Source organism: Chinchilla lanigera, unplaced genomic scaffold (assembly GCF_000276665.1).
Source record: "Chinchilla lanigera isolate Chin_1 unplaced genomic scaffold, ChiLan1.0 scaffold00053, whole genome shotgun sequence".
Taxonomy (NCBI): domain Eukaryota; kingdom Metazoa; phylum Chordata; class Mammalia; order Rodentia; family Chinchillidae; genus Chinchilla; species Chinchilla lanigera.
The window spans coordinates 3119744-3142544 of record NW_004955454.1 but is presented as its reverse complement, the minus strand read 5'-3'; the positions used below and the strand labels follow the sequence as shown (position 1 = coordinate 3142544).

Below are 22801 nucleotides of genomic sequence, written 5' to 3'. Positions count from 1 at the left end.
GCCCCGCCGATTGGCCGCCCGGCCCAGAGAGCCGGTCCCCGTACGCGTCGCTTGCTCCCATTGACTGGCTTCCGGAAGACGTCCTGGTGGCGGGAGATTCGCGGGCACGCGACCCGGACGCAATGGAGCGGCTGTGGAACTTGCGGGCGCACCTGCAGGCGTGGGAGCGGGCGTTCGCGAGGCAGCACGGGCGGCGGCCCGCCCAGGTGCGGGCCACCGGGGTGGGTGGGGTTGGGGTCTAAAGCCACGGCCTCCGGCTGACGCGCTCCCTTCACAGGAGGACGTGGAGGCGGCGCCCGAGGAGACCCGCGGTGAGCGCACTGGCACTGCCAGGATGGCTGGAGCAGGGCTGAAGGGGCAGCGGCGGGCCGCGCCCTGACTCAGACTCCCTCCTGCTCCCCTAGCTCTCTACCGCAAGTATCGTGCCCTGAAGCAGGCTATGCGCCAGAGGGCCGGCGAGCCCTGCAGCCACAAGCAGTCGCTCTCCGCTTCAGCCCAGGAGGTACCCACGCCCGGAACCCCAGCCTCCTGGTAGCTTATTGCGAGGCCAAATGGCAGGAGTCAAGGGCAGTCACAGTCAAGCCCGCATGGGTGTAGAACTTGGAAGGAGAACAGGGCAGAGTGGGGAAGAGTCGGGCTGTCCTGGTGGTCAGGCAGCGGAGACTCGTCTATTCCAGGCCACCCTTTCTCTGTTCTGGGGTGTTAACTGTCTTTTGCAGGCTCCAGAGCCCAGCTGCTGGGGATCCCACCTGAATCGGGCTGCAGCGCAGAGTCCACAGCCTACTCCAGCGCTGAGCCCCCAGGGATCCGCACAAGAGTATGGGAAGAGACTTAAGGCCAATCTGAAGGTCACCTTACAGGTGAGGGGTGGAAGTAGACTAGTGTGCATCTACACTGGGCCCAAAGCTGCCCTGGGCTCTCGGCTCGTGGGCAAGTTCACCGGGTGCCTCAGGCATTACCTCCTGTGCTAAGCAGGGCCTGACTCCTGAGAGGCGCTGTGGAGCGGCCTCTGCCTCAGCTTCCTTTCTGTCCCAGCTTCATGCCCTGCTCTAACACTGAGGGTGAGGACTCAGGCAAGTCTCTGAGTCTGCAGCAGCCCAGGGACCTGAGTCTCCGGTACTATTTTGACCTCCTCTCCCAGGCTGACCCGGCCCTGGACCACAGGTGCCAGCCACCAGGTAGACTCTTGTCCAAGATGCCCACCCTAAAGCCACCTGGCCCAGGGACTTCTCCTACCTCTCCAGAAGAACTCGGTGATGCACTTACCAAGCCTTCTGAACCCCAGCCAAGGCCAGGCCGACTGCAGCAGCTTCGGGCATCCCTGAGTCTGCGGCTGGGCTCCTTAGACCCTGACTGGCTGCAGCGGTGTCACAGTGGAGCCTCAGATTATCTGCAGGCCTCCGAGCCCTCCAGCACAAAGGAGTCTCAACCTGTGACCCCAGGAGACGTGCCCGTCCTTGTCTCTAATACCTGCTCAGAGGCACGGTCTCAGGACCCCCATGCTCCAGTGCTACAGGCAGCACAAACCAGTGCAGACAGTCCCCAACTCAGCAGCCACAGAGGCAAGAAGCGAAAGTGGACTAAAGAGGATGGCAGCAGTCCTGTGCCGGTTCAGTGGGACAACATCCAAGCAAGACTCCAGTCTGAAGGGGCTGGGGCTGCAGCTCTTGAGGAGGACCCAGCAGGGGGTGCTGTACAGGCCCAGCCACCTGAGCTCTACAGTGGCACTTCAAGGCCAGCTGAGGCAGGAAAGGCTGCCAGCACACCGCGCCCCCGCACCTGCCCTCAGTCAGCCGGCCAGGATAAGGGTAACTACGTGCGGCTCAACATGAAGCAAAAACGCTACGTGAGGGGTGGGGCCCTTCGAGGCAGGCTCCTCCGAAAGCAGGTAAGACAAGCAGGGCAGGGCAGGGTGGGCATCGCCTTGACCCTTACCTGTCTTCTTCCCACATGATTCTCCCTTGTGGGTTTTTTTTTTTTTTCCGGTACTGGGAATTGAACTCACAACCTTGAGTTTGCTGGGCAGGCGCTGTGCCGCTGAGCTAAATCCCCAGCCCCTGATTCTCCCTTGTGGATCCCCCCCAGGCATGGAAGCAGAAGTGGCAGAAGAAAAGAGAGCATTTCGGGGGTGGTAGGCCCAGAGCCATGACTGAGAAGTCTTGTTTCCAGTGTGGGCAGCTTGGCCACTGGAAATCACAGTGCCCTCAGCTAGGTAGGCCTCTGCTCTGGAGAATGAGGCGGGATGATGCCATGCAATAAGGGAGTAAAAGGCGCTCCTAGCTTTCTACCCCTGGTCTAGGACCCACCCGGAACCCCCAGAAGGAAGGTGATGAGGACAAAGATGACATGCAGTCCTTTCCCGCTTTGGAGCAAACAACCCAGAGGACAGATGCTGCTTGTTGCCATCTCCCCGGTGAGTGGGGGGAGGAGGGTGACTGTGGTTCCAGGCTGGTCTTGGCTGAGATTGTGTTCCCCATGTCACCCTTTCTGGTCTGCCCCTGCAGGAAAGGACACAGAGCCTGCTGGGCCTGAGCTACAGGCACCGAACACAGTCCCCTCGGTGCTGCCTCTCTACCCACCAGGGCCCTGCGGTCAGGTAGCAGGTGAGTCTTCAAGGGGTGGGGAGATTCAGGAACTGTGATGACCAGTACCTGTGTCCACAGAGACACCAGCTGAGGTGTTCCAGGCCCTGGAGCAGCTTGGGCACAAAGCTTTCCGCCCTGGGCAGGAGCGCACAATCATGCGGATCCTGTCTGGTGAGTGGGAGGATCTGAGGGCTAGGCTGGGGAATGATGGGCCACAGAGCCTTTCAGCTGCCCCTTGTCCTGCACAGGTATCTCCACATTGCTGGTGCTGCCCACGGGCGCTGGCAAGTCCCTGTGCTACCAGCTTCCTGCACTGCTGTACGCCCAGCGCGGCCCCTGCCTCACACTGGTCATCTCTCCCCTCCTGTCTCTCATGGATGATCAGGTGTGTAAATGAGGCCCTCACCACCTGCACATGTCTAAAAACTGATGCCTGTGATATCCTTGGGCTGTTTCCTGTTCCCTGAACCCACTGAGAGCTGCAAGATACTTAGCTGGTCTCGACGTGAGAGTGACAAAGCCTGGCCTCAGCATCGACCATCCAGACCCAGGCTTATAGCTCCTCAATGCAGGATCTTCCTCCCAGGACCCAGGATCTGGTGCTTTTCCTCCTGGAGATCCTGCTGAGTGGGCAGCTCTGGGAGGATTCAGGAGAGAACTACAGCTGGGCTGGGCTGGGCTGGGCTGTGACGACACTGCCTGTGTCTGCAGCTCTCCCACCTGCCCCCATGTCTCAAGGCCGCCTGCCTCCATTCAGGCATGACCAGGAAGCAGCGGGAATCCGTCCTGCAGAAGGTCAGGGGGTGCCCCATGGACTGGGAGCAGAGGGGAGTACAACTTGAGGAGTGCTCCTGATCCTGCTACTTTCAGGTGCAGGCAGCCCAGGTGCACGTGCTGATGCTGTCCCCTGAGGCGTTGGTTGGGGCTGGTTCTGGAAGCCCTGTCCACCTCCCTCAGGCTGCCCAGCTGCCCCCAGTGGCCTTTGCCTGCATTGATGAGGCCCACTGCCTCTCTCAGTGGTCACACAACTTCCGGCCCTGCTACCTGCGAATCTGCAAAGTGAGCCACCTGGGGCCAGTGTGTGTGGGAGGGGGCAGCATGAATGGAGGGAGCAAAGCCCATGTGAGTCAAATGGCCTTCTTCCTACCACCTTCCTCCTGTTACATAGGTGCTTCGGGAGTGTATGGGTGTGCGCTGCTTCCTGGGCCTAACAGCCACAGCCACACGCAGTACTGCCCGTGATGTGGCCCACCACCTGGGAGTGGCCGAAGAACTGAGTCCCAGAGAGGCACCTGCCATCCCTGCCAACTTGTACCTGTCTGTGTCCAGAGATAGAGACCCAGACCAGGTAGGTGTGTCCACGCCAGGATGAGGGCACCCCCCCCACACCCGACACACACAGCCTGGGCCAACAGCTGCTCCTTGCCAGGCTCTGGTGACGCTGCTGCAGGGTGACCGTTTCCGTAGTCTGGATTCTGTCATTGTTTACTGTAACCGGCGTGAGGACACACACAGGGTTGCTGCACTCCTCCGAACCTGCCTATATGCAGTTCAGGACCCAAAGTTCAGAGGTGAGCACAGGCAAGGCTGGGTCTCCCAAGGACTACCCTGCACGCACGCAAGCTCCGGTCCCACCAACATCCACTTCCCCAAAGGTCGTGGCCCCACAGCTGTGGCTGAAGCTTACCATGCTGGCATGTGCAACCGGGAGCGACAGAGAGTGCAGCAGGCCTTCATGAAGGGCCAGCTACGGGTGGTGGTAGCCACGGTGGCCTTCGGGATGGGACTGGACCGACCAGATGTGCGGGCTGTGCTGCACCTGGGGCTGCCCCCAAGCTTCGAGAACTACGTCCAGGGTGTGGGGCGTGCTGGGCGTGATGGGCTGCCTGCCCACTGCCACCTCTTTCTACAGCCCCAGGTGAGTGTCTCACTGTCCCCTCCCGCTTCTCTACCGCCAGTTCTCTGGCCACACACTCATAACTGCCCTACTGCAGGGTGAGGACCTTCGAGAGTTACGCAGACATGTGCATGCAGATGGTGCTGACTTCCTGGCCGTGAAGAAGCTGATGCAGTATGTGTTCCCGCCCTGCACCTGCACCAAGCAGGAAGGGCAGGAAGGAGGCAACAGTGGGACAAGGCCTGCAGCTGAGTCCCCGCCTCCGAAGGCCAAGGAACGTGGTGGCTGCCCAGCTGCTTTTGGACAGGGTCGGGCCTGCCCAGGACATGAGCGGGCACTCCCAGTGCAGCCAACAGTGCAGGCCCTGGACATGCCAGAAGAGGGTGAGGGCCAGAGGATGTGGGGTGTGTGGAGAGGCTACTCCTGCACCCCCTGACCCCCAACTCTTCTCTTCAGCCATTGAGACTCTGCTGTGCTACCTGGAGCTTCACCCACAGCACTGGCTTGAGCTGCTGCCAGCCACCTACGCCCACTGCCGTCTATACTGCCCTGGGGGCACCAACCAGCTCCAGGCCCTGGCCCACAGGTAAGCATTTCCCACCTTAGGTTGGGGGTAGGGAAAAAGGACCAGCGCTGTTGGCCACATGTCCCTTTCCCCTGGGTACAGGTGTCTGCCTGTGGCTGCATGCTGGGCCCGGTGGCCACCCGAGAACACAAGCCAGGGCAGCTGCTCCATGGAGTTCAACGTGGTGGAGCTGGTGGATTCGATGGGCTGGGAGTTGCCCCCGGTGCGGCGGGCTCTCCACCAGCTGCAGTGGGACCGAGAGTCTAGAACAGGTGTGCCCACCTCTGCCCTACCCTAGGTTCTGTTTCCCATCTGGTCCCTGTGACTGATATACTTCCTGACAGGTGTGCTGCAGAGAACTGGAGTGCTTGTGGAGTTTGGGGAACTGGCCTTCCACCTGCGCAGTCCCGGGGACTTGACAGCTGAGGAGAGAGACCAGGTCTGCGACTTTCTGTATAGCTGTGTGCAGACCCGTGAGCGCAAGGCCCTGGCCCATCTGCGCCGAATGTTCCAGGCTTTTCACAGGTGGGGAGGAGGGGGGCAAAGTCTGGGGCCACCCACCTGGCCCCATAGGTATCTCTGATATGCCCGTCCTGCTCCAGCGTGGCCTTCCCCAGCTGCGGGCCCTGCCTAGAGCAGCCTGATGAGGAGCACAGTGCCCAGCTGAAGGCCCTGCTCAACCACTATTTTGAGGAGGAAGAAGAGGAAGAGGAGGAGGAGGAGGAGGAGGAGGGGGATGTGAAGGACAAGCAGAGCCCAGAGCCTGGGCAGGCCCAGGTGAGTGCCACCCCTCTGAGGGTGGTCCCTAGGGAAGACAACCTTTATACACACACCTGACACCCACTGTGTGGGCCCCATCCAGCCTGACTCAAGGTTTCCTGGGTAGGCCTGGGGCTGGGCTGTGTGGGACATGGCACTGTGGACATGCCAAGTCTGATGTGCCCGCTCACCCACAGCTCCAGGACTGGGAGGACCAGGTCCGCCATGACATCCGCCAGCTCCTGTCCCTGAGGCCAGAGGAGAGGTTCTCAGGCAGGGCTGTCGCCCGAATCTTCCATGGCATCGGTGAGGGTCCCTGGGACTGGCTGAGGCAAGCAGGGAGCCAGGGGCTGGAAGCAGTCCAGAGTCTTCAGGCCTGTGTCTCTGCCCCACTGTAGGAAGCCCCTGCTACCCAGCCCAGGTATATGGGCGAGACCAGCGCTTTTGGAGAAAGTACCTGCATCTGAACTTCCATGCCCTGATGCGCCTGGCCACAGAGGAGCTCCTGTTGGCAGGCCCATGACTACCCTCCTAGGAAGGTGCTTCCCCACAGGGAGACACTAGGCTGGGCCATGTCATCATAGTGGTCCCAACTGTGCAGAAACAAGGAGGCTGTATGTACAGATAAATGTGTTCAAGTCATTTTATGGGCTCTGCTTTCAAAGGAGGCTACTGTCAGCCTCAAGACCACTGCATCTCATATATTCGACACAGGCATTAGCCATGGGCATACTTGACAGTCCTGCTGCTCAGCTCAGCCCAAGGTGCTAGGTGCTAGGTTCAGGTCCAGAAGGGGCAGGGCTGAGAGTGCAAGAAAGATGCCAAAGCAGGGATTTGGACCCAGGCCATCGGCCAGCACTCCAGCCAGGGTGCCCGACAACAGCTTGCCCAACAGCTCCAGCGTGGCCATGAGGCTGTAGTGTGTGGCCTGGGGGTTGAGGTGGGGGGTCAGGGTCTACTGGCTCTACCAGCCCCGCAGCCTCTGGGTGTCTACCACATCCCCTCACCTGTAGGGCTCTGGGTGCCAGCTGGCTGCAGTGCATCATCACAGTGAAGGTGGTGGTGGTGACCAGGCCCCCCAGGAAGTGCTGCAGACACAGACTCAGCAAGGCCGCTCCTGGGAGGGCAGAGGTCAGCAGGGCCCAGGCCTCCGGGCCCCTCCCTCCCCCAGGCCCGCCCCTCACCTCTCAGCACAGTGCCAGGGCCCCAACTGGCCCCTGCAGTGTCCAGGTGGAACAGCAGGGCAGTTTGGCAGGCCAGGCCTCCTAGGCGAAGTCGCAGCACTAACCTCAGCAAAGGCAGCAGCTGCCTGGGGTGGGAGTGGGGAGATGGCACGTCAGAGGATTCCAGATAGTGCCAAGGATGAAGGGAGAGGGGCTGGGCTGGGGAAGGCTTACCAGTGCCTGGTCAGTAGGGCCCCGCCCAAGGAGGAGCCAGCAATGGAGAAGGCCATTGTACCCACGCCACTCCACAGCCCCAGCTCAGAGGCAGAAGCACCGTGGTCCAACAGGAGGAGTGGAAACAGGCTGCTGGCACCTTGCTCACCTGCAGGAAACTATGAGCAGGGGTCGTCCCCATACCATCCCTGCCTCCCCTCTCCCCACGCTGAGGGCTCAGTTGTGCCAAGCCCCTGCCCTGCCCCCACCTCCCTGAGCCACAGATGCAGAGTCCATGACCAGCATAAAGCAATACCTGAACAACCCAAAGGGCTCTGGCTGAAGCTGAGAGAAGACAAGAGGCAGCAGCAGGTGGCAGAGCCCTCCTCACTGGGGCTGGGCCCCAGCTGGCCGATCATACCCCAGAAGGGGTGATACCCTAAGTGGGTTCCAGAGCTCCTGGGGCCCCAGCGATTCCGTAGCCTGACACAAGCCCTCACTCACCCAGCTTGTAGGTGAGCACAAAGCCTGCTGTCCACAGGGTCCCAGGCACAGCCAGCAAATCCTGCAGATGGCGTGGAGTATGCTCTGAGGGTTGAGGCCAGGGCAGCTGTTGCAGGGCCGGTGCAGCCCAGGCCAGGGCAGCGGCTAGCCAGTAGGTGGCAGCCAGGAGTAGGAAGAGCGGTGGCCAAGAGAGACTGGGCAAGAGGGCCAGCAGCCCGCCCCCAGCCAGCGCTGATCCCAGCTTGTAGGCGACCACCTGCACAGTGTTGCCGGGTCCCAACTCGGCTGGCTCCAGGAGCTGCATGGCCAGTGTGTCCAGGGCCACATCCTGCACAGCCGCGCCCAAGTTCAGTAGTAGTAGCAGGCCCACCACGCTGGCAGGCAGCCCGGCCTGGCCAGAAGGGGCGGGAGGCAGCGCGGCTAGCAGCACACACACCAGGCCCAGCGCCGCTGTGCTGAGCGCCAGCCAGGCCCGCGGGGAGCCCCGCCTGTCTACCAGCGGTGCCCATGCCAGCTTGAAGAGCCACGGTGCATACAGCCCTTTGGTCAGCCCCACGCGCGCGAGGGAGAGGCCGCGGGCCCGCATCAGGAGAGGCAGCAGGCCAGACTGCAGCCCATAAGGTAGGCCCTGCACCAGGTAGAGACCGGCCAGTGACAGCAGCTTCGCGTGCATGGCCAGCGTCAGGCAGTGCGGGCTCTATGATGGGGTGCGAGTCCATCCGCACGGGGTCACGGCTGGACCGCTGGTGGACGACTCGCGTGTTCTAGTACTGCTGGTGTCAACGCCCCGAAAGAGCCGAGGCTAGGGACAAACTGAAGGGCGGACCACCGTGCTCTGCCAGACAGTCGCTGTAGGTCCCGGCGTCTTCACCCCTGGCGGAGCTCAGTTCTCCAGAGTCCGGAATCGAAAGAGTCAGCCCGGGAGATCTTCGCGCATGCGCCCTAGGCCGGAGGGGGGGCACGAGGATCACTGAGTAGCTGGCGGGCCTAGAGCGTTGCATCGCCAGCTCTCGAGCGCCCCCTGGCACGGACAGCCAACAGCCTTTGGGGACAGAGATGGCTGGTATCTAACATGGAAATCGCGCACCCGCTTGCTCAAGGGTCGGGCTTCCCACCCCTGGGCTCTCAGACTTGCACAGGCCTGCTTTCTGGTGTCCAGCCCCCGTGGAAGAGTCAGCCTGTCTACTCATGGGCCCTCCCCGCTCTGTGCTGTATGTATGGCTTCAGACTCCTCCCCAAGGCAGTGTAAGGGAAGGGGGAAGAAGGGCATGTGGGAAGGATTCAGCCAGGGGGACACAGCCACTGCCCACTGACGCCCCCCGTGCCTGCTCAGTCAGGACCTGCCCTGCCAGGGATGCCCTTGTGTACCCCTTTTGCCCAGCGCTGTGATCTCAGAAGACCCCAAGACCAGGATGGGGCTGTGAGGTGAGGCCTTGGGTTAAAAACTGAGGTATCTTGAATGGTGAAGGATACTTGGCCAGCTGTGTCGCTGCAGGAAGAGATCCAGCACAATTCCTGGCTGCTGAGCCACCTTGAGAGGGTGTCCTGTCACTTCCACATATTTTCCTGGCCAAGTTTTCTCATGCATAAGATACGGATTTCCCTATCTACCGCAGAGGAACACTGCAGTTGGAATGCACCAAGCAGACACTCATCCCTGTGTTTTGGGGGCAAAGATGATGGGTCCTCCCCTGAGATGCTCTTCTCTCAGTCCTCTCCAAACCTCCCAGCCAGAGGGGTGCATTTGCCGAACTCCCCCTGCTCCTGCCCACACCCAGCTGGGCAGGGTGTCTCATGTCCACTGTCACTCCCAATGTGGTGGTCACCCCATCCAGCCAGCTGCCTCCTGCAGTGAGCACAGGAAGGGTTAGGATGAGGAATGCATCTTCCTCTGTCTTCCTCAGGGAGGCAAGCTGTTCCTGGTGTGCGCCTCTGGGACCCATGCCTCTGTGATTCACTGCCAAGCCTCCTTTCCCTGAGGCTCTGCTGACCCAGGAGCCCGCCTTCACATTCCTTATTGATAAGATCACCTGATTTTTTTCATTTTTCTTTTTTCCCCAGTGCTAGAGGATTGAACCTGGGAACCTACATCCCCAGCCCTTCAGATTTTTTTTTTTTTTTTTTTTTTTTTTTTTTTTTTTTTTTGCATGGAAATTGAACTCAGAACCTCACACTTGCCAGGCAGGCGCTGTGCCACTGAGTTATATCCCTGGCCTCTTCTGATTTCTATGAGAATCATCGGTGTCTATAAACCACAGCCCAGGAAGGCAGTGTGTCTTGGACTAACAGGTAGACCCCAGCTGTGAAAGCCCCTTTGTGGGAATCCTCTCTGGCCACTCCTCCTGAAGGGTGGGCCTGGTGTTCCTCAGGCAGGGTGGACCACGCAGCAGTACACAGTCTCGAGTCAGACTGGCACCCGGCTTTATTTGAGAGCTGCAAAAGCAGGCATTCAGTCCCTCATGGGGGCAGCAGTAACTCCCAAGGGCTCCAGAGACCTCTAGGTCCCTGGGCACAGTCAGTCTGCAGTGGCCCAGCTTGGCTCCTGGAGCTGCCTTAGGAATACTCGAGGGTGAACTTGGCATGGAAACGGCGCAGCTTCTCCAACAGCACCCGCAGCTTCTCCATCGGGGGCAGAATGGTCATTCTGAAAGAGGTGGGTGATAAGCCAAAGGGCAAGGGCACGGGCTGGGCTCGAGGAGAGGTTGTGCAGATTGGGCCTCACCGGAAGTGGTAGGTGCCTTCTCGTTGTCCAAAGCCACTCCCGGGCACCACACAGATGCCGGTCTCCTCCAGAAGGCGCATGCAGAAGAACATATCCGGGGCCACACCAAGCTCCTGGTATTGTAAAGGGCAGTCAAGGTGCCGTGCTCACCCTAGTGCTCACCCTAGTGCTCACCCTACCCCAGGCTGACTCGCCAGCCCACCAGACCTGAGCACGATGTACTGCGCCTGGAGGCAGCTGCACGCGTGGGAAGGAGTACATAGCGCCCTGCACTGGGTTACAGTGGATCCCCGGAGCCTCATTGAAGACCTGCTCGGTGAGCTTGGCTTTGGCAGCCAGCTCAGCCAGCACTTCCTGCCTCTCCTGTGGCCAAGGGAGGGGGTGATCAGGAAGGCGGAGGGCGCTGCAGCCCCAAGCCCACTTCTGGGCGGCCGGACACCACAGCCCCACCGCTCACCGCCTGAAACTGCGCGAAGGAGGGGTCAGAGGGCGCAGGTGGGTTGACCACCATGTCCATCAGGGCCTGGCCGGGCACTGGCGGGCACAGCCGCACGCTCATCAGTTTTAACATCTGCCGCTGCACCTCAGGGTCCATGTTTACCACCTCTACGTAGCCGCCACGGAACCCACACCTATGGGCGAGGGTGGGTGTCGAAATCGAGGGCGGTGGTGTGGTCTGAGAGCACCACCTCCCCCACCCCCGGGCCTGCATGCACGCACTCGCCCATGTAGCCCTTGGAGACTGAGTGGAAGGAAGCGAGCTCCTGCTGCTCTGCGTACGGCGAGCCCATCTCCGTGAGCACCTTCTTAAATGAGTGGAAGTGAGAGCCCTCGGCGTACACATTGTCCTGGTAGACCTGCGGAGCAGCGGCATCACACGGGCCGGTTGCGTGCGGCCCAGCTGCCTGCTCCCTCCCGCGCCCCTGCCCGCACCTCGTCAGCCATCAGAAAAAGCCCCTCTTCAAAGGCGAAGCGGATCACTGCCTCGATGCACTCCCGGGTCTGCACCTGCCCTGAAGCGCAGGAACAGCCGGCACTTGGTGAGGGGGGCCTGGGCCCCGGGAGAGGAGGGGCGGAGGAGGGAGGGGGCGGACGGGGCGGGGCGGGGCTTACCAGTGGGATTGCCCGGGTTGATGACACAGAGCACTCGCGGGCGGCAGTGGTCACGTGCCTGGCGCAGCGCACGCCGCAGTTCAGCCACGTCCAGTGCCCAGGCGTGCTCTTCATCCAGGTAGTAGTCCACCTGCACGGCATCCAACTCAGCCAGCGTGGCCGAGTAGAGCGGGTACTGGGGGATGGGGATGAGCACTCCGGTACGCGTGCGGCCCTCGCCGGCCACCAGCAGCTTCAGCACGGTCTGTGGGTGAGGAGCAGCACGATGCCTGTGCGGCCGGGGGCTGCACCCCTCCCGTGTTAAACCCCTGTGTCCTCTGCCCGGTCCCGGCCTACCACAATGGCACTGCTGGCCCCGGTGGACAGGAAGATGTTGTTGGGGTCTGCTGGGATGCCGCCGTCGCGGCTCTCAATGTAGTGCGCCACATCCTCGCGGATCAGCTGGATGCCAGAGCTGATGCTATAGGCCCCTGGACGCGGGCCAAGCAGAGCAGAGAGCAGGCCCGCGAGGGTGATAAGTCCCCCTGCGTCCCTCCCAAGAGGCACACCCCACTCTGCTCCCTGGGGCTTGAGCCTGCCTGCCGCCAGTACTCACCCAGGCTGTGGCCCCCACATGCCTGCAGTATGCGCTGGGCCCTTCTCTTGGCATCCTCTGGGAAGTCAGGACTGCTCAGGAGATCCGGGTAGACGCAGAGGGCCAGGACCTGGGAAGAGTGAGAGCTGAGGCCAAGGGACATGGGTTAAGGAGGCATTACAGGCAGTGCAGGAGTTTTACCTGGCGCAGGAAGGTGATGGGCCTCTGCCCCATGGCCTGTGCATCCCCAATGTTGGCACGGATGACCTCAGTAAAAGGTTTCTTCACACCCTGGAAGGGAAGGGGAGCAGGCAATGAGACTGGGCAGTCACTCTGCAGCCCGTCTCATGTGCCACTAGGATCCAGCAGGCGGGGGGCCCAGGTCACACCTGGCGTAGCTCCTGTTCCAACTCCAGTGCGCGAAGCACTATGGGGCCCCGAACTGCATATTCCACTCTCCGAACACATGGGTTCATGGTGTCCAGTGTCAGCACCTTCTCCTTCAGCCCATTCCTTGCTGCCTGGCTCTTGTCACCTGCTCGCAAGGCCATGACTCTGCTCAGACCAGGTAGGAAAGTGGCTCAGGAGGCAGCAGGTCCAGAAACGAGGGTGGGGACAGCAGAACCCAGGATCATGGAATCAGGGCTAGACAGGAGAGCCTGAGTAGAGGGCACCTTCTTCACTGCAGGCTGTTGGCCCCACTGAAAGGGACAGAAAGCACTGAGGAGCTAGAGCTGCCTGGGCCCCGCCCCAGTCTGGGCACAGTTCTGCCCCAGGGAGCCAGAGGGAGTGGGTGAGGTGGCAGGCGGGACTTGGGGCAAGGCCCAGTGTCCCCATGACAGGGAGCAGGAGACCCAGGCGGGGGGTAAGGACAGACGCACCAGGTACTGGGGGAGGGAAGGGCTCAGCACCCGGGCCTAGTGGACTTGAGGGGTTGGCAGAGCTAAGCAGGGATGACCAGTGTGACACCAAAGGTGAGACCGGAGCCAAGGGCCGCTGCGGATTTACTCTAGCAGGGCGCTGCTGAGACCTACCCTTCTCAGCAACCCCATCTTTACTTGGGCCAGCAGACCTGTCACCTTGGTAACTGGGCCAGGCCTTTGGAATGGGTGGGGGATGGGCTCCCACTGGGTTCCACTAGCCAGTGGTCATGGCCTGGAGGCTGCAAAAGCACTGCGGTTGGACCTTGGCCCCTAATCAACACCGCAAGATGCAAGGGGGAGGGGGAGAAGGCTGGATATGGGGCAAGCCATATCCTGGACCCTCGGACACCTCGCCCTGGGCTGCTCTGACCTGCCCTCATGCCCTTCCACAGGTCAGCCTGGGGTTGTCCTTGGAGCCACACCCAAGGCCTAGGGTAATCTAACTCTCCTCCCCTCTTGCTCCTGATTGGTGGAAAGAAAAAGAAATGAGCCTCTATAGGCTCTCACAGCCCCACCCCCACAGGCCCGGAAGGGACCGCGATAGGCCATGCTCAGAATTGGCCCACCCAGGCCTCCATGCTGGCTGGCATCAAGGCCTATGTGACCAAGGGTCAGGGAACCAGCCCGCTGAGTTCAGCAGTTGGCAGCTGGTCAGACCCAAGGGTAGCCTTGCTCTTCTGCTTCTGCAGACTCAGAGAAGCCACCAGGAACGCTGGGTAGGATTCACACTCACAAACACACATTTCTCTCACCTTAGACCTCTCTTCTCTACTGCCACAATGACCTCCGGCTCACAGGCCAGAGGACAGGTCTTTATGGACCCAGCCTCAGGCAGAGCTAGCCACTGCCCGCCCCCTGGCAGCAGGGCCCATGTGGCAGCTGTAGTAGCAGGTGGACCTTCAGCAGCTATACCACCCCACTCACTAAATTTAACCAGCAGCCAGCCCCTGGCCCTTCCCCAACGCGGCTAAGGACACCAGCCCTCTAACAACAGATGCTAGAGGGAGGGAGGGCCCAGGAGACATGGGGTTGACAAGGTTGGTGCCCAGCAAGGAGAGGGTGGCCCAAACTTACCCAGCCCTGGTGGCCAACCAAGTCTGCCTGCCATGGACAGATGATTGGCTAACACCCTCAGCCCTCCAGCTTGAGGCCCCTAAGGGGCCCCTCTCACCCTGCAGCACTGTGCCCAGCCAGCTCAGTGTGAGTGGCCAACTACTTGTCACCTATACCAGCCCAGACCAAAGCTGGCAGTCAGGCCCAGGATCAGGGCTGCATGCCAGGAACGGCCAGGAAATGTCTGATGCCAGCCTTGTGCCTTTTTTGCCCCACTGGCTCTGGCCCAGGAGTCCTGTGGAAAACACTACTTCCCTTTCCAGGCCAGAGTCCTGGCCTCATAGGACCTCCTGACAAAGCATCCTGCTGTCCTCAGGGAAGCAAAGAGTTACAGAGGAGCCTCCAGGAGGTTGAACCTGGCAAATGAGGGTGTGGGTAAAGGCAAGGCTTCTTGCACAGTGTGGCCTCCCACATATGCAAGCCCCGGCGCGCACCTACAGGCCTGGGTGCTTGTGGGCATGGGTGGCACCTGACGCAGCCACAGTCTGCCCCTCCCCAGCTGAGACACACGGGAAGATTTGGTGGCAAACAGCCCTTTATCAAGAGTCACAGGATAAAGTCTTTGCAGCTGATGTTGCAGTATGGCTCTGCCACAGGTCCATCCCTGAGAAAGGGCCAGTGTCCTGGGAGGGGGAAGCTGGAGAGACTCTACGCTAGCTGCCTGCCTGCAGTATCAGGGCATACACTCTGGCTGGGCCTGGGGATGGGCCCCTGCCACCTTGAGCACTGGCCCTCACATGAGGAGGCAGCAGGGCCTCTTTTCCACATGAGCTTCCTCCGAGGGGGCTGTGAGCTTGAGCAGGGGTGGGTCCCCGCCTGCCCTGGAGCCACAGCCTGGATGGGAGGTCTCAGTATCAGTAGGCAGGCTAGGCTCAGGGGCCTCAGGGCCCTCAGGTGACAGTCGCAGAAGCTTGGCGGCAGCTCGCTGGCGCTTGAGATCTGCCAGGGTTTGGTGGGCCTTGTCCCGGACCAGGTCGTTGGGAGCCACGCTCTCCAGTGGACTCAACTGGTAGGAAACACTCCGGTCCAGCCGCTTGGAGTACAGGTGCCGCCCTGGGGGACCCTCTACCCGGCCATTGTGTGACCTGGCCACGTTGGGGTCATCTTCCTGTAGACAGAACCAGGGCCCCAGAAGACATCAGGAAGTACCCCCTTTCGCCTGCCCTGGCCTTGGGCTCTAGGCTGTGAGTTTGGGGAGGGACAGACACAAGGGGTGGGGGTTGCAGCACATCCAGGAGAGCAGGATCCTGGTCCTACCACCTCCACAAGGAGACTGGTGCTGATGGAAATAGAGGCATTAAAGGCAAGTCCCGTGCCAGCGTCACCTGCCAAGGCCATTTAAAAGATTCTGGCTCCTTGGTGTGGTGGCGTATGCCTGTAATTGCAGCACTGGGGAGGCTGAGGCAAGAAGACTGCCGCAAATTCGAGGCCAGCCTGGACTACATAGTTCAAGGCCAGCCTAAACTGAATAGTGAGACCCTGTCTCAAAAAACAAAAAAAATCAACCAAACAATAAAAAAGAAAAATCAAGGCAGTGTATGGACTGGTTCTCACCTCTGGGGGTGGAAGCCGGAGCTCAGCGTCTGTCTGACGGTCTTCGTCATCCTCCAGCGGCTCTGAGCTGGTGGGCGATGGCTGTTGCCATACGATGGCCTCCTGGGCGTGCTCCTTGCGGTACAGGTTGGTGCGCTGGGTCAGGCTCACCCGTCTCACCACCTTCCTGGGGGAGGCGAAGGGACAGGATGGTGAAGGGACTCTGCCTAGAGTTCTGTGGTTGGCTCCTGCTGGATGACAGCTGGGGGCAAAGGGTCAGGCAGTGTTCTGGTAGCTGGCTCACCCTCGGCTGCCTGCACTAGAAGTGCGGCGGCGCAGGAGGGAGCGTTGGCGACCCTGGCCTCGCAGGAGTGCATCATGCTTGTGCTTCAGCTCCAGCAGCTTGGCCCGCACCTCCTCATCCCCACACACATCTGAGGAAAGGTGGGCACAGGTGTCACGAGCGCCCTTACCACCAGCCCCCTCCCCTCAGTGGAGGCTGCCTCATGTGCTCACCCAGGGGCGTCTCATCCATCAGGGACTTGCCATTCAGATCAGCCCCATGGGCCACAAGCAGCTCCGCCAAATGCACCTGTGGGCCAGTCAGCCAGGGCTGTACAGTGCTTTCGCTAGAGGCAGGAGCCCCTGCCCACCTGCTTCTGCCCAAGCTCACCTGGCCCCAGTAGGCTGCAGCATGCAGTGGCTCCCAGCCATCTCGGTCCTTGGCGCTCAGGCTGGCTCCATGCTCCAACAGCAGCGCAGCTGCCTCGCCGAACCCATTGGCGGCAGCGATGTGCAGCTGCAGGGCAAGCCACGCATCCCTGAATCCTGACCCTATGTCCCTCTGGCGGCATGCCCCCCAGTCCCATGGCAGACCCTCTAAGATGGCCCAGGATCCTCACCAGTGTGGCTCCATGGTCCAGGGGGTCATTGAGGTCAGCCCCAGTACGCAGCAGGCTCTGGAGGTCATCCAGCATGCGCAGCTCTGGCACTGCACGGGCTTGTTCAATGCTATCCTGGGTGATGCCTGTGGGGCAGCAGGCTCAGAGAGAGCACATCCGGGGCCCACCTCATGGACAGTCATGGCATACTCACCTTGGCTGGCCATGGCGGTCTCCAGGCAGTCCAGTGTCTGTTCATCTTCACACAGGTCATAGGGCATGTTTCCATCAGTGTTAACTGCCAGGAGGTCTGCCCCACTGCAGGGAGGACAGATAAGACCCTAGGCTCAGGACCCTTCTTCACACACCACAGTTCTCACTCAGGGAGCCCCCTACTCCCTTTTAGGAGGTCCTCTTGAGGCCTTCAGCCTAGGACTGCCTGAGGAAATGTAGGCTGGGACAGGTGGCCTCTGCTCCATGTGGCCACCCCTTGGCCCTTGACCCTGTCCCTAAGCCAGAGTGGCCATCTTGCAGTCTCCCCATCTACCCCCATAAATACAATGGGTATACCTGCAGGTGTGCAAAGATTCTGCTGAAGCCCCAGAGAGCAGGGAAAGCAGGCCAAGGTTGGCGGGGAGCACAGAACACAGAGGGGGACCCCATGTACCATGGAGGAAGAGGGCCAAGGGATGCCTGGGGCTTACAGCCCACCTGCAGCCCATCCAGTGCTCCCAGGGAAGCCCCAGGATCCTGCTAGTGGCACCCTCACCATGCCAAGGAGGCACTGCTATGTGATGGGAACAATCCTGAGAAGCGTGGAATTGGGGAGAGGAAGCAGAGGCCCCTGAATCTGGTGTAGTCACCAGCTTCGCTTGCTCACCCTTCATCCTCGCCTTTGCGCAGGCATCCCCCATCCTAGCCCACCTGGTCCCGTTGCTCCCCTTTTCCCTACCAATTCTACCCTCAGCACTGCCGGCACAGAAACCCCTTACGGAGCCAGGGATACAGCTCAGTGGCACAGCACTTGCCTGGCAAGCACAGGTCCTGAGTTTGATTCCTGTTACCCGCCCCCCGCGGCCAAAATAAAAAATATAGGGGAAAAAAAAGAAGCCCATCAGGCTAGAGTTGGGGGTCCACGCTGCCAGGCAGGCCCAAGACCATACTGAGCACACATTCTTTCCCCAGAAGCACAGCAAGGTCAGCAGAGGAGGTGAAGACACAAAAGTCGGGCCTGGGGGAGCTATGCAAAGGAGCCACTTGCGCTGCCATTGGTAAGACCCTCCCTATCAGAGGACCAGTGGGTCATACCAGGAGATGAGGAGCTCCACCAGGTGCAAGTGACCACAAGTGGCTGCAGCATGCAGAGGCGTCCAGCACTCACTGTCTCGGGCATTGACGTCAGCCCCGGCCTCCAGGAGCTGTTGCACCATCTCTTGGAAGTCATCTATGCAGCACTGCAAACAAGCACCCTGAGCGGCCTGAGCCCCAGCCAGCCCGACCACCCCCAACACCACCTACAGGCTGACCTGGTGCAGTGCTGTCAGGCCATCCTCATTGGCCAGATCAGGGCTGACCCCATTCCTGAGGAACTGGCAGACTGCAAGAAGTGGGAAGTGAGGTTGGGGCAAAGCCTGTGACTCTTGTGCTGCTGTCCAGGGGTGAGGAAGGATGGTACAGATGGCAGCAGGTATACAGGCTCAGGAGCACAGGGCATCTGTCTGCCTCCCATGCGGGCCAGAGGCACAGCAGCCCCTACCTTCCCGCACCACGGCCCCAACTGCTCAGGCCCCAGAACATTCCCTCCCCTCATAGCTGCTACAGCCTAGGGCAGTGGTGGTGAACCTATGGCATGTGTGCCATAGAGGGCTATTTGTGTCATTGAAAGCTCTAGCCTAGAGTGTCGGCACAGGAGGCAGCAGCTCTCTAAATACTCTGCCCAGCCCCAGCACAAGAACCATCTGCACCCTCCACTCCCCCCGGGTTACCAGCTATACCTCACTAGCAGTGAGGCACTCACTGCTCTTCAGAGGCAGTGCCCACTGAAGCAGTGCCCACAGAAGCAGTGCCCACTCACTCCTCTTCAGAGGTCCCCACTTAGGTCTAGGCTCTTGCCATTGTCACTGGGGTCCTTCCCAGCTATGCAGGAGGGCAGGCCCTCCTCCCACAGTGCCCTCTGCACCCTTCTACACTCTAAGCCTCTCAGGAGGCTCCTGTCCAGGCACTAGCACTCCTCCTGAGGGCCCCACTGGACACAGAAAGGCCCTCAAAAGACACCAAGGTGCCTCTTCCCCTAGGCCTCAGAGCCCTGCACACAGTGGGGCTGCAAGCACAGGGACTGGAGGAGCAATAGGCAGCTGAAAGGCCAGGCCTGTCTCAGGCTAAAAGGTTCTGATGGAGAGGAAGGCACCAAAGGCAAGGCCTAGGACTGTGTGGACAGAGGTCGTCTGTGCACCCTGGATGCCGGCCACCTTGTGGAGGTGGGGACTCAGCACCCACACAAGCAGGGACCAGGACTTAGGCAGCCTCACACACAGGCCAAATGCAGTGAGGGCTATCAGCCAGCACTGGGTACTTCTGCAGGCCTCTACCTCTCAGCACGACCTTCCATATGTGGCCCTGCTGAAGGACAGCTGTCCCGCCACAAGCGCTCCTAAGGGGGTGGGACTCAGTGGTCCCCTGGGGCCAGAGCCAGGTCCAACCCAGGGGTTGGAGCTCAGGAGCTGTGAACAACCTAGCCCAGCCCGAAGCCCCAACACAAGACAAGGCCACACCCAGGAGACAGGAGTACCCACTCTATGCTCCCTGAGATTAAATATACTCACCTTCCTCGAGGTCATTTCGGGCAGCAGCTTCTAGAAGGGCAATGCTGGGAAGGAAGAGGACCTTTTTCTGTGGCCTTTGGTCGGCTGCCTCCTTCCGTGGCTGCTCCCCGTGGACCTTCTTACCCTGAGCCTCCTTCTCAGCCTGGGCCCACAGCTTCACCTGCTGGGCACGTCGTTTCTGGGCGTGCTTCAGCCGCTCCTGAGTGCTCATCCTGCCCACCATAGGCATCTCTGCCAGCAGCTCCAGGTGCTCGGCCATGATGGTAGGTGTCTGCCCACAGGGCTACTTGGGGCACCACAATGGGGGGTTTGGGAGCCAGGCTGGGCCTGAGGGGCGGGGCAGCTGGCTGAACAGGCACCCTCGGGTGCATCCCCTTCCTAAGGGTTGGTGCCCTCTGCCCCTGGCAAGGCTGGGTCAAGAGGCAAGGACAGCGTAGGGGGCACCCACAGCACTCCCAGGCAGGCCTAGCCCCTCAGCTGCTCGGCCGGCAGGGCCTCACCTCCCTGTGGGGTCAGGGTGCACAACCTGTGGGAAGCAGCCCTAAGACCCAACCGGACTCAGTCCAGGGTTTGAAGCTAATTACCCAGATAACAAAGTTCCAACTTCCTGGCACCTTGCCGAGAGGCAGAGGGGGCAAGACCCATCAGCAGCACGCCCCTGGGAGCCCCTAGGAGCTCTCCCTCCGGGGCTCAGGAGCCTAGGTGGGGCCTGGAGCAGCCATGGCCAGCCCTGCCTACCCCTTCCTGCCGGCCTTCCCGTCAGTGCATCAGCACTGAGAAGGTGCAGCCGCAGAGACCAGGGCAGGGTGTGTGCTCAGTCCGAGAGTCCTGGTTCCCAGTGTCCAGGGGTGAGGATCTATAGGCAGCCAGGGCACAGAGGGCACGGAGGAGCTTCCCCTTCCGGCAGCTGCACACACCTAGGGAGCAAATAAGGAAGCACACTGGGGCCAGCTCATAGGGCGAGGCAACAGGCTCAGGTGCAACCAGGCTCCCTGCCATCTTAGGGTCCTATGGGGCCCTCTCTCTGTATAGAGCACGCCGCAGGGCAACAGTCCTGGGGGGTCTGCTCTGCCCCACACCACCAGGAAAGGGCAGGACCAGGGAAGGGCAGGACCTTGGGCTTCCCATCAACCTTTCCAGAAAGGGCTGCACAGCTGGGCCCTCAGGACCAAAAGGACAGCTCCCAGCCAGGCTGTCCCCATAGGGCTGCCCCAGAGCCAGGCACTGCCCCCAGGCTGGGCAGGCCAAGGCCTCCTTCCAGGGCTCAGCTGGGATGGCTCAAGGGTAATCAGGCCCTGCCTCCTAGGCCTTGGCCTGTCCTGACCTGCACGCTGGCCCCTTACCACCCAGCTTCCAGTCAGCCAATTTTTCAGCCATCTTGAGTTGTACTAGGAGCCAGGGTCATGTAGAAACAGACACAGGTGGCCCAGCCCAACCGACATGCCCACCCTGGCCACAGTCCTGCCTCATACCCTCATGCTGTCAATGAGCTCTTTACAGGCCCAGATGCTATTACTGGGCTCCTTATGGGGCCGGCCACACTGCCTGAAGGACACCTGCCTCTAGTCCCATTCCTCATAGGGCTAGACCTTGCTACCCTCTAGAGGCCAGCTTACCTTTCCTCAAGCCAGCCAGGCTGGTGCATAGGCATCTCAATAAACACTCCCTTCTGCCAGGCCAGGTCGCATCAGGCCCGAAGGTGGTCCCTCCTGAGACCTGGAGCCACACTTCACAGGTCTAACTGGCTAGACTCAGCCCCTTGTAAGCTGGTCTGAGGATCCCTGGGATGACACCACCAAAGCCCCCAGCCCCAGCATGGTGTGTGTTCTGCAGGTCAAGAGCTTTCTCAGCAGCACTCTGCCTCTGAGCAGTCTGCTCCTGAGGTTGGCTACCTCTGCAGATCACTGTAGGCATGAGACAGCCCAATGCCCTCCAGGGCTCCTAAATTCTGCTGGCACCTTTAGACCACAGCATCCCCACCCAAGACAAGCAAGCTGTACCCTGCAGGCACTCTGCCAGCTCCTCTTGTGTAAGGACAGACCCGGCCATGTGGCAGAGCCCTGCCTCTCTGCTGCCACCTGCAGTAGAGACCCTCTTCCCTACGGGGCTGGTGAGGTGGGACCCAAAGCTCTGGCTTTAGTACTCTGCCATCAAAGCAGCCCACAGCCCTCTCCAAGAGATCACAGCGAAGAGCGAGGCACACTGCCCCTCCCTGCCTCATCTCCGGCCACAGGAAGGAAAAAGACTTCAGAGACATCACCCTTACCCCATCATCTGATATAAAGACAGTCTTATGCTCTGTCCTACAGAAGAGAAACAAACTTAGGATGGCGGATACTTTTCAAATGGAAGACATGTTGGCTTTTGACCTCCTCACTAGGAGCATCAAAGGGCTTGTAGTATAGCCGTGCTGGTTGCAATGGGAAGAGTGAACTCCAGCAGGGGCTACCAAGCCACATGGAGTCTGTCCTCCCCTGGGGTTCACCTCCACCCTCTGTGGGACCTCAAGTGGGCCCTTGCCCCACTGACGGATTCCTCTAAGAGAAAAGGAGGTAGCCAGGGAGGCTGGGGGTTGCAGGCTCACAGTGCAAGCCCCCCCTACCCTGCATGGACTCAGGCTCCCTACCTCAGGCAGTTCTCCTTCCAGGTGCCCAGAAACCTCCTCCCTCTTGTGAGTCCTGAGTCCAGCCCCTTAGCTCCCTCCAGTATTGCCTGGTCTCTCTGCAGCAGCCAGCCTTAGAAGGGATGGGCCAGCCGAAGACCAATAGCAGCAAGTCTGAGGTTTCATAAGGAAAGGCCACCTCCTGCCTACCTGGATTTTGGCTGCCCCTGCCAAACTTCCCCAAGGTACACTCTGTCCCAGCCACAGACAGACCAGCCTACCAGTACACTCAGCGGTCAGCTTCAGAGTTCTACCAAAAGGAGATCACACCACACCCAGGCCAGGAAAGGGCTGAGCAGGGCAGCTCTCGCCCTAGTCCATAAATCCTCTCCCAAGCCTCCTTGGAATGTCAAACAGAGATAATCTGGTTGATTTATTCCAGTTCTCGGCTCTGAGTCCAGGTAAGCCGCACAGGAACATGGGATCCAATGGGGAGGAGCCTCCTGGAAGACCACTGGCTACCGCCCACACCCAGCCCTCAGCCTGACCCTCAGACCACACAGCACATTTTGGGGTACCCATGCTGAAGGTGGAACCCAAGCTCCAGCAGCTTCAGGGAAGACATACGTAGACTACTGACTGGCCCAGCCTGAGGCATGGCAGACAGCACACCCCACGAACCCCACTGCCATGGCCCTCCTCGAGCAGGCCCTACCGTCATCCCCATTTTCCACACTAGGAAACCAAGGCCTTGCCTAAATCCAAGCCTGCCCTGGTAACCAATTCACCGTGATGCCTTGCACCTTCCTTTCTTTTTTTTTTTTTTTTTTTT

General features: G+C 60.5%; 4 protein-coding genes across 12 annotated transcripts in view; 1 reads left to right on the top strand and 3 right to left on the bottom strand.

The window, feature by feature from the left end:
• Positions 1–19: 19 nt before the first annotated feature.
• On the top strand, positions 20–6448 carry Recql4 (RecQ helicase-like 4). 3 transcript variants are annotated; one of them, XM_005395911.2, is made up of 22 exons: positions 20–206; positions 278–311; positions 405–502; positions 720–860; positions 1142–1888; positions 2086–2212; positions 2300–2413; positions 2505–2603; positions 2664–2756; positions 2834–2970; positions 3297–3380; positions 3456–3644; positions 3754–3933; positions 4015–4156; positions 4241–4503; positions 4580–4865; positions 4939–5068; positions 5150–5319; positions 5392–5572; positions 5650–5824; positions 6004–6112; positions 6205–6448. In XM_005395911.2, exons 1-22 carry the CDS (start codon positions 123–125, stop codon positions 6327–6329), a joined length of 3708 nt encoding a protein of 1235 aa, XP_005395968.1. In that variant the 5' UTR covers positions 20–122; the 3' UTR covers positions 6330–6448. The 3 variants fall into 3 exon arrangements, with proteins under 3 accessions (XP_005395968.1, XP_005395966.1, XP_005395970.1); XM_005395909.2 differs by having other exon boundaries at positions 4015–4503; XM_005395913.2 differs by lacking the exons at positions 6004–6112; positions 6205–6448 and having other exon boundaries at positions 4015–4503; positions 5392–5486; positions 5650–5790.
• Mfsd3 (major facilitator superfamily domain containing 3) lies at positions 3044–9784 on the bottom strand. Of its 5 annotated transcripts, none has more exons than XM_005395916.2 (5): positions 7687–9784; positions 7204–7351; positions 6991–7115; positions 6814–6923; positions 3044–3222 (listed from the first exon to the last, which is right to left on the bottom strand). In XM_005395916.2, exons 1-5 carry the CDS (start codon positions 8357–8359, stop codon positions 3139–3141), a joined length of 1140 nt encoding a protein of 379 aa, XP_005395973.1. In that variant the 5' UTR covers positions 8360–9784; the 3' UTR covers positions 3044–3138. The 5 variants fall into 5 exon arrangements, with proteins under 5 accessions (XP_005395973.1, XP_005395974.1, XP_013375538.1 ...); XM_005395917.2 differs by lacking the exon at positions 3044–3222 and adding an exon at positions 6241–6418; XM_013520084.1 differs by lacking the exon at positions 3044–3222 and adding an exon at positions 6314–6399.
• A 301-nt stretch (positions 9785–10085) lies between these two features.
• On the bottom strand, positions 10086–14548 carry Gpt (glutamic-pyruvate transaminase (alanine aminotransferase)). Its single transcript, XM_005395897.2, has 11 exons — positions 12485–14548; positions 12297–12386; positions 12117–12225; positions 11858–11991; positions 11522–11765; positions 11342–11421; positions 11129–11265; positions 10866–11040; positions 10616–10771; positions 10409–10521; positions 10086–10330 (listed from the first exon to the last, which is right to left on the bottom strand). Exons 1-11 carry the CDS (start codon positions 12644–12646, stop codon positions 10240–10242), a joined length of 1491 nt encoding a protein of 496 aa, XP_005395954.1. The 5' UTR covers positions 12647–14548; the 3' UTR covers positions 10086–10239.
• Positions 14549–14648: 100 nt separating this feature from the next.
• Positions 14649–22801, bottom strand: part of Ppp1r16a (protein phosphatase 1, regulatory subunit 16A) — a 30679-nt gene continuing 22526 nt past the window's right edge. For 2 of the 3 annotated variants that reach the window (XM_005395898.1, XM_005395899.2), the window contains exons 2-11: positions 19368–20284; positions 18072–18142; positions 17854–17999; positions 16760–16863; positions 16567–16691; positions 16338–16463; positions 16181–16256; positions 15969–16098; positions 15686–15851; positions 14649–15239 (exon numbers count right to left, since the gene is read on the bottom strand). In XM_005395898.1, the coding sequence (XP_005395955.1) occupies positions 14865–15239; positions 15686–15851; positions 15969–16098; positions 16181–16256; positions 16338–16463; positions 16567–16691; positions 16760–16863; positions 17854–17999; positions 18072–18142; positions 19368–19626 (1578 nt within the window). In that variant the 5' untranslated portion in view covers positions 19627–20284 and the 3' untranslated portion in view covers positions 14649–14864. Of the gene's footprint in view, positions 15240–15685; positions 15852–15968; positions 16099–16180; positions 16257–16337; positions 16464–16566; positions 16692–16759; positions 16864–17853; positions 18000–18071; positions 18143–19367; positions 20285–21993; positions 22772–22801 lie in introns of those variants that run through there. The other variant, XM_005395900.2, reaches the window with a different exon arrangement.